The sequence below is a fragment of the Erythrolamprus reginae genome, chromosome 11 (assembly GCF_031021105.1).
Source record: "Erythrolamprus reginae isolate rEryReg1 chromosome 11, rEryReg1.hap1, whole genome shotgun sequence".
Lineage (NCBI taxonomy): Eukaryota > Metazoa > Chordata > Lepidosauria > Squamata > Dipsadidae > Erythrolamprus > Erythrolamprus reginae.
The window spans coordinates 17,622,630-17,636,287 of record NC_091960.1 but is presented as its reverse complement, the minus strand read 5'-3'; the positions used below and the strand labels follow the sequence as shown (position 1 = coordinate 17,636,287).

At 43.2% G+C, this 13,658-nt stretch overlaps 1 protein-coding gene and 1 non-coding gene across 3 annotated transcripts; one reads left to right on the top strand and one right to left on the bottom strand.

The window, feature by feature from the left end:
• Positions 1 to 1,020: 1,020 nt before the first annotated feature.
• LOC139174576 (U11 spliceosomal RNA) lies at positions 1,021 to 1,162 on the bottom strand. Its single transcript, XR_011560385.1, has one exon. It is a non-coding gene; the product is annotated as a U11 spliceosomal RNA (small nuclear RNA).
• A 2,549-nt stretch (positions 1,163 to 3,711) lies between these two features.
• Positions 3,712 to 12,978, top strand: TAF12 (TATA-box binding protein associated factor 12). Of its 2 annotated transcripts, none has more exons than XM_070763785.1 (6): positions 3,712 to 3,932; positions 6,678 to 6,929; positions 7,244 to 7,321; positions 7,453 to 7,567; positions 10,880 to 10,968; positions 11,718 to 12,978. In XM_070763785.1, exons 2-6 carry the CDS (start codon positions 6,762 to 6,764, stop codon positions 11,751 to 11,753), a joined length of 486 nt encoding a protein of 161 aa, XP_070619886.1. In that variant the 5' UTR covers positions 3,712 to 3,932; positions 6,678 to 6,761; the 3' UTR covers positions 11,754 to 12,978. The 2 variants fall into 2 exon arrangements, with proteins under 2 accessions (XP_070619886.1, XP_070619887.1); XM_070763786.1 differs by lacking the exon at positions 3,712 to 3,932 and adding an exon at positions 5,394 to 5,462.
• The last annotated feature ends 680 nt before the right edge of the window (positions 12,979 to 13,658 follow it).

Here is a 13,658-nt window from a genome sequence, read left to right as displayed (position 1 = left end):
ACACTAGACTTTCAGGAAAAGACTGGACTGCTATTGGATTAGTGTGATGTAGGGTCTCCTGCACCAGCAGGGGGTTGGACGAGATGACCTGCAAGGTCCCTTCCAACTCTAATAATAACAACAATAATCATCAGTCCTATGGTCACTTTTCACAGTTGCATGCATAAATGCACCAGCGTGCCTTCCGTCCCGTCCTTGCTGTTTCTTTATTTTTACTTGTTGCATGTATATGAATATTATTACTTCTAATGCTTTTTTCTTTCAAGGTTCTTTTTTAAATTTTACTAGTATTTAATTACTATTGACAAAACAAATAAAATAAAAATAAGATGACCAATGATAAGTCATTCTTTTCCTGTGCGCCGCTCTGAGTCCCTTTGGAGAAGGGCAGCTTATAAATCTAAGTAATTAAATTAAATTAAAATTTTCAGTGTTACTCCTGGATGAGATTGTGCCAGTCCCTCTCCATCCTATGAGTGAGGCAATAACACATAAACTCCGAAAGGAGTCGCACTCAATCTGTATAGTCTGGGGGACAGAAGGGAAAGGGGGGACATGATCGAAACATTTAAATATGTTAAAGGGTTAAATAAGGTTCAGGAGGGAAGTTTTTTAATAGGAAAGTGAACACAAGAACAAGGGGGCACAATCTGTGGTTAAGTTGGGGGAAAGATCAGAAGCAACCTGAAAAAATATTATTTGACTTAAAGAGCAGTAGATGCTTGGAACAAACTTCCAGCAGTTGTTGTTGTTAAATCCACAGTAACTGAATTTCAACATGCCTGGGATAAACGTATATCCATCCTAATATAAAATACAGGAAATAGTATAAGGACAGACTAGATGGACCAGCAGGTCTTTTTCTGCCACCAATCTTCTATGTTTCTGTTGCTCAGGCAAGCCACTCTTTGCAAAACCCATGAACGTCATCGAACAACGACGTCCTAGTCCTCCCATTCCAGCATAGAATTCGCATCCCTAAAATCGGACCAATCCAAAACTTTTTTAACAGCCATAGAACAGGGAGCCGGAACAAACGATTACCAGCTACCCCAGTTTGCAAAAATTATGCTTCCGAAATCTCTTGATAGCGATTCCGCACGGGGAGGAGCAAGCCGCAGCCACCCCTCTCCGTGTGCTAATCACAGCAGAAGCCCTTTTTTAAGCGCGCCCTTCTCGAGCGCCGCTGGCGTTAATCCGGGTCACCCTTGAAGGTCACAGCGAGGCGGCTATCCAAATCTACAGCCATCCTAGTCAACTCCACTGAGGTTTGGATTCATCACTGCTGCCACGACGGCTCCAAATCTGGTTCGATTTTAAAACAGGGGAAGCGTTTCCCCGCTTTTTATTCGATATGCAAATTAATGCGCGGAATTCTGGATAGAAAGCCTTGGAGTTTAGCTTTCCGTGTTATAAGACACGTGTTAAAAGGCACATTTAGCGCAAGGAGTAGAGAGGATTAATGACCTTTGCCAATTAAGGGGATTAATTAGCTTTGCTTCTTAACTTCCGTTGTTAGATGCACCAGCCCAGACTGGAAAAAAATAAAGCACCTTTGTTGAAATAAATCAATTCCACCGAAGTATTTATTTATTATTTGTCAAATACTGTACCTATTGGTAGTTATACGAGTCTTTGAAGAGGGGCGGCATACAAATCTAATAAATTATTATTATTATTATTATTATTATTATTATTATTATTATTATTATTATTATTATTATTATTATTATTATACAAGGAAATACTGTAACACTGTTTATATACATGAAATTGGTACCAATAAGAGAAACTTAGGACAGGGACAGTAGGCATGCTGGTGCACCAAGTCATAGCTCGTACGTTTACATTTGTTTCCTGGTTTTTCTTTCCACTTGAAAGTTGACCTTAACTTTAATGCGCAGAGACCTTCCAAATGAAACCTTGAGCAAGGCCGAATGTAGAGCCTGGCTGGGTTCATATAACAATATGCTGACCCATGGCTTGAATGAGCTCCGCTTCATAAATTCGTAGGGCTGGCCGGACTATAAAACCGACAGTAAACCAAACGGGCTTGCCTAGTTTGCGATCCAGTGGATTGTGCAAATGCAGTTCTAGCTCATTTATTTTATTTATTTATTATTTAGCATTGGAACCGCAATCTTCCTTCTTGAAATCGAGGATTCTATTTGAGGGATATACAGGTATTTTATTTCTCTTTCCAAAATATTGGTGCAATATCTATTGCTTTCTCCCCCATTGTTCTCTCTGCTCTGTTCACACAAAATGTTCATCCTTACGAACTGAACGTCTTTAGAGGTTCTCAGTCATCCAGGTCCTGGTTGTTCCAATGGTGGTTTTCCTTTTTTTTTCAGGAGGCAACTGGATTTTCTTTGAAGACATTTCCCTTCTCATCCGAGAGCTGAAGAAGCTTCTGGGATGAGAAGTGAAACATCTTCAAAGGAAAACCAGAATGTCCAGTTTCCTCTTGAAAAAGCACCTTTCCATCATCTTGACCAAAAAAGACAACTAAACTGTCTAACAATGGTCCTATGTAATAAAACAAAAAAGAAGCATCTTTTTCCCCAAAAAAACTGTTTCCCTTTAAAAAATATAAGGGAAGAAATCCAGGAGAGGTCTCCTATACATAGATAAGTATTGATTGTGATGTTGACATTTTTCACAACATTCCTGCTGGTGTTCTCCCTCCCCCCCATCATGTTTCATTTTGTGGCTATGGGGGAACTTTCTTTTGAAGACGTTTTGCTTTGCATCTAAGAAGCTTCTTCAACTCCTGACAGGACGGTGGGGAATGGAAGAATTAATATTCCTTGCAGATGGTTAGATGTTTGCTTTGCATCCTTTTAGATGGTCGTTGAAGCCAGGCTGCAAATGATCAGCCGTCTGCAAGAGATATCAATCCTTCTATTCCCCACCGTCCTGTCAAGAGTTGAAGAAGCTTCTTAGATGCAAAGCAAAACGTCTTCAAAAGAAAGTTCCCCCATAGCCACAAAATGAAACATGATGGGGGGGGGGGGGGGGGAACACCAGCAGGAATGTTGTGAAAAATGTCAACATCACAATCATTACTTATCTATAGGAGACCCCTCCTCTCTAGTCTCATGGATTTCTTCCCTGAGATTCTTAGATGAGAAGCAAAATGTCTTCAAAAGGAAAAAAACCCAAGAAAGACCAGTTGCCTCCTGAAAAAAAAGCACCTTTGGGTCTGCAAACTGAATGAAATTAGTTTCCAAGTAGGCACATGGCACTGAAGAATAAGCTAACCCAGGGGTAAACAAAGTTGGCTCTTCTATGACTTGTGGACTTCAACTCCCATAATTCCTGAGCCAATCACGCTAGCTCACGAATTCTAGGAGTTGAAGTAAACATGTCATAGAAGGCCAACTTTGCCTAACCCTGAACTGACCAAAAGAAGTCAGTTCACCAAATATAACCAATCTTAGGTGGCACAAAGGAACCCCTTCAATTGACAGTTCTCATGGACAGGCAACGTGCTGCGAGCAGGCAGCGCGGTCTGACCTGCATGGAGCAAGAGCCTTAAATCCTCGCGTTACGGCGGGGTACACCGCCCCCTTCTATCACAGAACAAGAGCAAAGAACACAACACACACACCCCAACACACACACACAAAACTTCCCCACATCTCCTTTGAACTACAACTCCCAATCAAACGTCGTATGGAGTTGGCGCTTGCGCGGTCTGCCCTAGACCCCGCCCAACGGACGAAAGGCAGGAAAAGGACATCCCGATTGGTTGGCGAGCGCGCGGGCTGACAAAAGGGTGTTTCCCGGCACTTCCGTGGCTTGGGGGTGGTGACCCCGGAAGTGTTTGTGTCGGCGGAAAACCCGCTGAGGGCGAAGGCGGCTGGTGGCGGTGGCTCCTCGTCTGAGGAAGCGCGAGCGATATGAGAAGCTAGACGACTGAGGCGCCGGTAAGTAAATGTGCCGTGAGGGAGACAGAGGGGAGGCCGGGATGAAACCCTGCTTTAAACTAAGCCAAAGCGACGGAGAAAAGGAGCCCGGAGATGCCTGTTTGCTCTTTAGCGTTCGGCGTGGGCGCCATATCTTAAGTGTAACCCAAGGACCCTCTCTCCCCTACACAACAACCCTTCAGGGTAGGCTGGCCTGAAATGTGTGGGGGATTTAACTTATTCACACACATACTGCCAGCCCAATACTGCCTCCACATCACTCGGGCTCTCTTTCATAGGCTTCCCGCCTTCCCAGCAAGAATCCCCACTTTCCTTGAGGTTACTTTGAATTTACAAATGCCCCTGTCCCCTTTTGTCAAGAGGGAGAAAGAGGAAGTAGGAAGGGAAGAGTGGGGGAGAGAAGGAGAGGAGGGAAGTAGAAAGGGGGAGAGGAGGAGAAAGAAGGTAGAAGGAGGAGAGGAAGGGGAGAGTAATGAAATGAGGAAAAAACGGACTGATAAATAACAATATAAATAAGTGCAAAAACAGGCTATTGAGTTATGACATATCAATAGAAATGTATAATTATGAATGTTTTGATATGGTATATGCATGGATGTATATATGGAAATTTTGGAGGAAAAAGTTTTTATTAAAAAAATAATACATTAATGTGGGTCGACACCATCAGAGAATGATTTAACATCATTAAGGGCATCACCGCCACTAGGCGAGTCACCGTCACTAAGTGGGACATCTCAAAGGTTTCAAACCCTTTTGGTCCCATTTCTTGCTCAGATCCTCACCCCTGAACACTGTCACCTTCAGAGAATGATTCACCATCATTAAGGATGTTATTTCCACTATGTGGATCACTGTCACTAAGGAGATCACTGTCACTAAGTGAGAGAGATTTCTGATTTCGTATCAGTTCTGGGCCACTTTGGGGCCAGAAGCTAAGTGGATCACCATCCTCAAGCAGATCTTTGTCACTAAATGAGATAGGTTTCTGATTTCAGAACAATTCTGGGCCTCTTTTGGGCCACAAAGCTGGCAGATCTCTGGTAGTCAATGCATACACATACTTAAACAACATGTGAAACCCATGAATAGTAACCAACCATAGAAGCAAATCAAAGCTGTTTAGTCATTTTGATGGAACACAGTATCACCAGGATGCCTTTTGGGTAACTACCACTTTGATTTCTACAAGCTTGTCCTGTCAGTGGCTTGGGCTGGCGAAAAGTATGAAACAGTAACTTCCTAAATTATAAAATGTTTAAAAGGAGACATGGGGATGGGGAATACTGTGTTGTGCTTTGTTGCATGTCAGAGTCTCTTCCTTTTCAGGCTGTAAGCAAGAACACACCATTCTGAAAGAATATTATAAACATTCACAACCAGGCAAGAACTGTTATGTAGGTTAATTCTGACTATTTACTTGCAGGAACTTTTTGTTTTTTCCTTTTTCATTTTTTGAAAATGGCCTCTCCATTCAATGGCCCCACAGCAGTTTCTGATGTAATTAAAGATCTAGATACTCAGATAGCTGTAAGTAAATTAGCTTGAAGTGACCTTCGCATGGCATGCTACCATCATAATGAAAAGCTGCAGGTTTGTGACTTGTTCATTTTAATCATGTGCCGAAATTGAAATCTGATGATAAACTAGCTTTGCAAGAATTTATTGCTTTCCAGTTTATTAACAGAATATAATAGGATCTGTTTGCTATTTCTTAATTCAAGATCTTGAATATATGACTGAAATCTCTCTTCTCTCTTTGTACCGATTAGAACTTAGGTTTGCTTTATTATTCTATCAATCACTCTGTGTTCTAGCATTTCATTCTTGTTGGAGCCCTTAAATACTTTATAAATAGCCCCTATCCATCTATCAATTTAATTTTTAGGGCAACAGTTAATCTAGGATTGATAAATTGGATTGGACCTTTAGGTGCAACAGACCTAAATTATGAAGCTTTCAAATAGGTGAGATTAAATAACAATCCAATATCCTACATGTGTATTTCTTTAAAATAAACTTGAGAGAAGAAACATCTTCTTAGAAAGTAAACATTGAGAGAGCTATGCAAATAGTACTGGAAGATGATAACCCAAGTGGGATTCCACACAGTGCTTCCTTCTCAGCAAGAAGTTGTTACAACCACCCTAACCATTTAGAAATCAAAAGGAATACTTGCCATGTAAACCAGTATTCTAGCACAATGTGAATGAGGCAAAGTAATTACACTTTGCCCAGTATTGGATAGGAAAGAGAATCTAAAATTTATTCTGGCTTTGAGTTCCATGTCCTTGCCCCCTTTCATAGCCAGCTCCTTTTAATGGCAGTTGTGTTCTACCTTGACAATAAATATTTCGATGAGAACCTAACCCGCAAAATTAATTGCATCGTCTTTTTGTCACTGTGTTGAGTAAAGTAAATGCATGATGACAAGAATGGAACATTAACATTGTAATCTTTTAAAAATTTTGTGTATTATTCTGCCTGGACCTTTTTCTTAAAACCAAAGAAATAAAGATATTGAACTTGCTATTTTTGATTGTACATGTAAAGCATGGTTTGGTCTTGTGGTCTTGCAAATTGCAGTGGTAAAATAAACTAATAGAGTCTGAGCTGAATTAATGTACTGCATTCAATAACTCATGGCTCAGGGAAAAAAACCTAAGTGGGCTATGTATGTCCAAGATATTGACATTTCAATTCTGCTACCTTGTTGCTAACTTTGAGGTCTGTTTCTTCTTCTAGCTGATTGGTTTGGGCCCGCATAATCCAAAAAAGAAGCAAGATCTGGATAAGCTCTATGACCTCAAGGCTAAAGCTCAACAGATTATGAACCAGTTTGGTCCATCTACCTTGATCAATTTATCAAACTTTTCTTCAATCAAACCAGAAGCAGGCAATACTCCTCCTCAAAGTTCCATGGCAAACAATACATCTGTGGCAAAGATGCCTGGGACACCCAGCAGTGGGGGGCGCCTGAGTCCTGAAAGTAATCAGGTAATTGGGCATATGTGAGATGTAGTCAGCTTATCTGGAGGGCTCTGGGGTGGAGGAGTTGCTTTAGAACAGGGGTGAGGATTTATGGCCCTTTTATAGCTACTGGACTTAACTGGCTCAGGAATTCTGGGAGTTGAAGTCCACAAGTTCTAAAGGGGCCATGATTCCCCACCTCTACTTTCGAGGTTCCATGTAGGGGCTCTGTCATCTATGTTGACTGGAAGTGCTCCTAAAGCAAGATCCTCTGATTTTAACTGCACAGAAGTGACACTGGCAGAATGAATCTGATTAAAAAATGCTGATATTTTCTATAGATATTAACAAAGAAAAAACTGCAGGATCTGGTTAGAGAAGTGGATCCAAATGAACAGCTGGATGAAGACGTGGAGGAGGTAGGCCGACCTTAGCTGAAACGATCATCACAAGCATCTAAACCTCTCCTTGGTTAAAATGTGCCATTTTATTCCTTCTTTTTCTCGTGGGCCTCCGCCATTCTTGCTGATGCTATACTCCATTTTGACAGATGTTGCTGCAGATTGCTGATGACTTCATTGAAAGCGTGGTGACCGCCGCCTGCCAGCTTGCACGGCATCGCAAGTCTAACACTTTGGAAGTAAAGGATGTCCAGCTGCATCTTGGTCAGTGCAAAGGCATGCATGTGTCTTATTTCATGATAGCTGCCACTTTAACCTATTAGTTGTTTTGATTTATTTTATCCATAACCTGGTTTTGTCCATACTTACAGCATTTCCTTCTGGGCTACATTGCAGAGATAATCTGCAAACTTTCCTCCCCTCCAGTTATGTTGATTTTGTTGCCATCAAGTTATTTTTAATACCTAGTGACAATATAGAAAGATTTTCTCCATAATCTATTCCTAAACAGTTTTATCAAATCTCCCAACGATGCATTTATTGCCACCTTAGCTGAGTTTGTTGGTCTTGCTGCCGGTCGCCCTCTTCCTTGTTTTTTCCTCTTTTGCTCCTTCAATGAGCCTCTATCTGAAGCATAATAATAAATCAGGGACCTCTAACCTTGACAACTTTAAGACATGTGGACTTCAACTCCCAGTATTCCTCAGCCAGCAAAGGCTTAGGAACTCTGGGAGTTGAGGTCCTCAAGTCTTAAAAGTCCACAAGTCTCAAGGTTGGAGACACCTGTGATAAATACTGTCTGGAGTTCCCAAGTCGCAATTGAGCCTTCCAGAAGTTTTTTCTATCTTGCACGCACGCACGCACCCACACACGCACACATACACACATGGGGTGCAGCTTCTTTGAGGCACGTACAATGGACATTATGAACTTTTGTAGCCTATCACTTCTGGAGGACACCAGAATGGAGAAGGTTGCCCGGCAGTTTCAGTTCTGTAACTCTTGCACTGCTGTCATGTTTTAAAGCAGTATTTCCCAACCTTAAGTCATTTTAAAATGTGTGGACTTCTACTCCCAGAATACCCCAGCCAGTTCACACTTCTCATAATTTGCTAAGGTTAGTAAATACTGTTTTATAGGGTAATGTTGACACGGTAACTTCTGCACAGGTACACCAATGATTGCTGCAGTCCCATTGGGCAAGGCATGGAAAGGAATCCCAAATGAGGTGTCAATCTCCTGCAATGACAGGAGCACAGAAAGAGGTTTCTAGATTCTTTCTGGTAACCATAAATGGCATCATGGGTCAATTTTCCTATCTTTGCGTGCAATCTTATCTCTTGTCACTCATTTATCAGCCCAGAATGCAAGGCCCACATTGGAAAGATTTACGATCTTGGGGTATTTTTTTTTTAATGAGGTGCCTCACAGGTTTGCCAGAAGAGATATAAAAAAAGGGGGCTGGGAGTCGGAGGGACGAAAGTCAAATTCCTGCAGAAGCATGTATTTCTCAATAATATAGTGCAGGGGTCCCCAACATCTGGGCTGTGCCCCCCTAATAGTGGTCCATGAGCTGTTTACAAATGGGCCACAGGAACAATGAGCATGCATGTATGCACATTCCCAATTCAATGAGCAACAGTGAGCGGATACACACGCATTCCATTTGTATGAGCAGCAGGCATGTGTGCACGCACCACCTGTGCACAGAACCATGCTCTCCCCCCCCCCCAAAAAAAAAAATACCGTATTTTTCGCTCTATAAGACGCACCTGCTGATAAGACGCACCTAGATTTTAGAGGAGGAAAATAGAAAAAAAATATTTTGAGCCAAAAAGGGGAGAGGAAGAGAGGAAGGAGTGAAAGAAGGGAGTGAGGGAGGGAAGAAGGGAGGAAGGAAAAGGAAAGCAAGAAATGGAGGGAGGAAAGGAAGGAAGGAAAGAAAGAAAGAAAGAAAGGGGGAAGGGACAGGAACAGAGGAAGGAAGCAAGGAAACTTATGAAAGGGGAGAGTAAGAGAGGAAGGACTGAAGGGAGGGAGGGAAGAAGGTAGGAAGGAGAAAGAAAAGAAGAAATAGAGGAAGGGAAGGTAAAAGAGAGAAAGAAAAAGAGCAAGAAAGAAAGCAAGAAAGAGAGAAAGAAAGAAAATGAAAGAGAAATAAAAATAGAGAGGGGGAATGAAAGAAATGGAATGAGGGAAGGAAGGAGAGAAAGAAAGCAAGAGAAAGAAAAAAGAATGAAAGAGCAAGAGAGCAAGAGAGAAAAAGAAAGAAGGAAAGAAAGAAAGAAAGGCAACTTCAAAGAAAGGCTCACTGAGCATCTCTCACTCTCTCTCTTTCTCTCCCTCTTTCTTTCTTTCTCTCTCTTGCTATCTCTCCCCCCTCTCCCTCTCTCTCCCCCCTCTCCCTCTCTCTTTCTCTCTCTCCCTCTCTTGCTATCTCTCCCCCCTCTCCCACTCTCTTTCTCCCTCTCCCTCTCTTTCTCTCTCTCCCCCTCTCTCTTTCTCTCTCTCTCCCCCTCTTTCTCTCTCTTCTTCTCACTTTCTCTCTCTTGTTTCCTTTCTGTCTGGGCAGATGGCTGCCTTCTGCCTTGGGGCGCAATTCGCCCCCTCTCCTCCTCCGCCGCCGCCTTCTGCCTTGGGGCGCGATCCGCCCCCTCTCCTCCTCCGCCGCTTCCTGCCTTGGGCGAGCAATCCGGAGTCCGGGACTGTGTGGCTTTGCGCCATGAAGAGGAAACGGCTCCGGCAGCAGGGAAAAGTCGGCCGTTTTCTCTTCATGGCGTAAAGCCACCCTGTCCCGGACTGCTCGCCCAAGGCAGGGGGCGGCGGGAGAAGAGAGGGGGGGGATCGCGCCCCAAGGCAGAAGGCGGAGGAGGAGGAGAGGGGGCGGATCGCGCCCCAAGGCAGAAGGCAGCGACGTTGGAGAGGGGGCAGATTGCGCCCCAAGGCAGGAGGAGGCAGCGGAGGAGAGGAGGCAGATCGCGCCCCAACGCAGGAGGTGGCAGAGGAGGAGAGGAGGCGGATCGGGCGGGCAATAGGGCAGCGTGGAGAAGCCAGGGGCGCATTTGGCCGGAGGCACCGTGGGGAGGCAGGGGCGGCCGCGGCTCCCTTTACTCCTACTGCCACACCTCCCCGCCCCCGCCCACCTCCCCGCGGGCTGGCAGGGGGATGGGGAGCGCGCGCCCGTGGAAAAGGGCGCTCGGGTGTATTTGGGGGTGCACGCCTGCTCACGGGCGCAGCTTACGGGGAACGGTGGGCCAGGCAGCAGCTAGCCAGCCAGCCGGCGGGATGGCGCTTCCGAATTCGCAGCCTCCCCCCCCCCTCCCTGCCTGCATCTTCGCTCCATAAGACGAGGCTGATTTTTCATCCTACTTTGGGAGGAAAAAAACTGCGTCTTATGGAGCGAAAAATACGGTAGTTTGGGGAACTGTAATATAGTAGAGTATTAATTCATTGCTTTCTAAATGGCTGGATCTGCTTCTGTTGCCTTTTTTTAAAAAAAACCTTGTTCAAATCGTCTTCTGCTTATGACTTCATCTCACCACCATGACCCACCCTGATGTTGTTGCTGCCCTCCAGAACGCCAGTGGAACATGTGGATCCCAGGTTTTGGCTCTGAAGAAATCAGGCCATATAAAAAAGCCTGCACTACAGAAGCTCACAAACAGGTAAGGAGCTCTTCTCCCCTCCCCCATAATTCACACCTCAGTGAGATGACGTGATGTGAGGCAAATATTTTCTGCTCCCTGAAAACAATGATAAATAGCAAGAAAAGGGAATATCTCAAATGAAAAATAGAGCTTGCTAACAAGTTCCGCCCCGAGTCTGCGGAGAGGGGTGGCATACAAATCTAATAAATAAATAAATAAGTTTAGGTTTCATGCCCAATTTCTATTGTTCAAATTCCACCTCAGCTTTTGTAAAAATCATCATGCATGCCTCAATCCCTTTTCTTAATTGTTTATATCTTCTGAACTGCACTCTTTTCCCCAAATTAAATCATTGCAGTTCTATTTATTAAAAAAGAATTTGTGGGTGGGTGGGTGTTCTAAACTAGGGCTGCCTACGCTGAAATTACTATTTGGCCTGTAAGTCAATAAATGCAATGGGCAAGTATCTTTCCTCAAGTTCAAAGGAGATATGTTATGCCTTGGGAGTAATTTAAAGTGGGTGGAGAAGACTTTAATTGGAGCCCCAAGCCATCTTGGGAACTCAATAGTTGCTGGTATTCTGGAGAGGTGGATTGTTGGGTGAATTGTAAAATTACCTGTTTAGAGCTCCATTAATCACATTCCTGGTTTAACTTATCAAGTCACTCACACATCTCCTTCCCCAAGCTCATCCAGGGTTTCCATTACATCAAGAGGCTCATCTTTATGCTATCTGTCTCTTTTCCCCCCACCCCTTTACTTTTCAGAGGATGGCATTGATCCGCAAAACGACCAAGAAATAACTTTGGGAAAAGACAGAGAAATTAAAAGGAAGAGAGAGAAAAAGACTCTTCTATGAGAAAAAAGAAAAGTCTGCCTCTGAAGCTGTGGAGTACCCTTGAGGTCATCTATGGGATATTTTTATTATTATTATTATTTTGCACTGCTTCACAGGGGAAGCATATATTTTTCACAGTGCAGCAATAAAGGGTTATGAGAGAAGATCTGCCAACCGTCAATAGGTCTCCTCACATCTGTTCCCCCAGAGGAACTTATCTCAGAGCATATAGACTTTTATTTTCCTCCTCCTAAGTGATATTACAGTATCCACAATTGTCCAAGGGATAAAATATTTTGCTATTTTTGAGAACAGTATTAGAAGTGGCCATAGATGGTTGTTGTTGTTTTTTTCATTCCCCACCCCCACCCCCACTCTACTTATAATGTTGCTATTTGCGGTATTTGGACTACTTTCAGAAAATGAACGATGGGTCTCAAAAACAGACCACAGTATTGACAGGAACTTCAGTTGAAAGCAAATTTCTTTTTTTATTTAATGCTCAGGATGGCGTCCATAGGGGGGGAAGTTGAATTCTATTTGTACCACGAGTCCTGTGAAAATGCAGTAAAAACAAGACTTGAACTACCAAAAAAAGAGAAAAAGCCATCTGCAGGCATGGTTAAACTGCCTTACTTATTCCTAAGATAATAGTCTCTGACAAATGGCTGTGGATCGCTCACCCTTCTTCGCATCCAGAAGTCTTTGTGGTTCATTCGTTTTTTTCTCCTCCCCCCCCCCCCGCCCCCCTTCTGTAAAAGTGAGTGAAATACACCTTTTGATCGGATGCCTGCACTCTTTCCAGGAAAGTTCTGAATTCTTAAAAGCACACTTGACATCCAGCATTTTACTCACATCAGAAGTATTTGCTGCTTCAAATATTTGTGCATTGCGAAAAAGCTAGACTTCACTGCTTCCGGAGGGAAGATTGTTTCTGAAGCAGACCCCCCCCTCCTCACTTCACACTTGATAAAGTACATTGGAGCAGCCGAGGGGGTGCTTGGCCCATACTCTGAATTGAGGAAACAGTCATTGGTTTGGGTTCCCCATCCTCCTTGTCTCTTGTTCTCTTTAATATACGTTTTGACTGCATCAGCTTTGCATTGAGCCATTCAGCAGCGACTTTTGCGGAAGAATTTATGTAAGTTTCCACTAGTTGAAAATGTAACAATAAATGAATACCCTATGTATCTGCTTTTCTAAGGTGTCTCGTGAATTATGCAAAGGTGACAACCACAATTTGCTTTGCTTTGAATAAACAAATGGCATCAACAAGCTAGAAAGAACACAGTGCTTCTCCTAGTAGGGAAACCAGCTATGAATAGTGTGAAACATTATTCTTATGTTCCTATTCTTTTAGATCTTCCCTTTTCTCAGCGTAGAAGAGATGCTAGCTTTCATTTTATCCTCAGAAGCTATAGAATTGAGAAATAACAAGGAGCCTAGAAATAATTCAGAACTTCACAAGTGAATTGGAGTTTTATCAACTTGGGAGGATGGAAGGAAGGCTGAGTCAACCTGAAACTGTCAGGATCAAACTTCTGGCTGTGGGCAGAATTAGCCTGCAATGCTACATCTTAACCACAGCACCACCATGGCTCTAATAGAGTAGACTAGACTCTAATTATAGGTTTTACCAGGTAAAACCTCTAAACCAGTGTCTGAAGATGTAAACAATGGCAAAGTACAAATTCTTGAGAATAAAAGAGAAGTTAGAGAGTTGAAAAAATAATACGATAATTTAGCATCCCTAGAACTGAGAAGTGTTTGGAATTTGAAATAATTCCAACATATTCTACCCTTTTCCCTCCCCTCCCCCCAGATAATAAGCCCAATTGGACTTTTGAGTGCATGGCAATAAGGCCCAGCA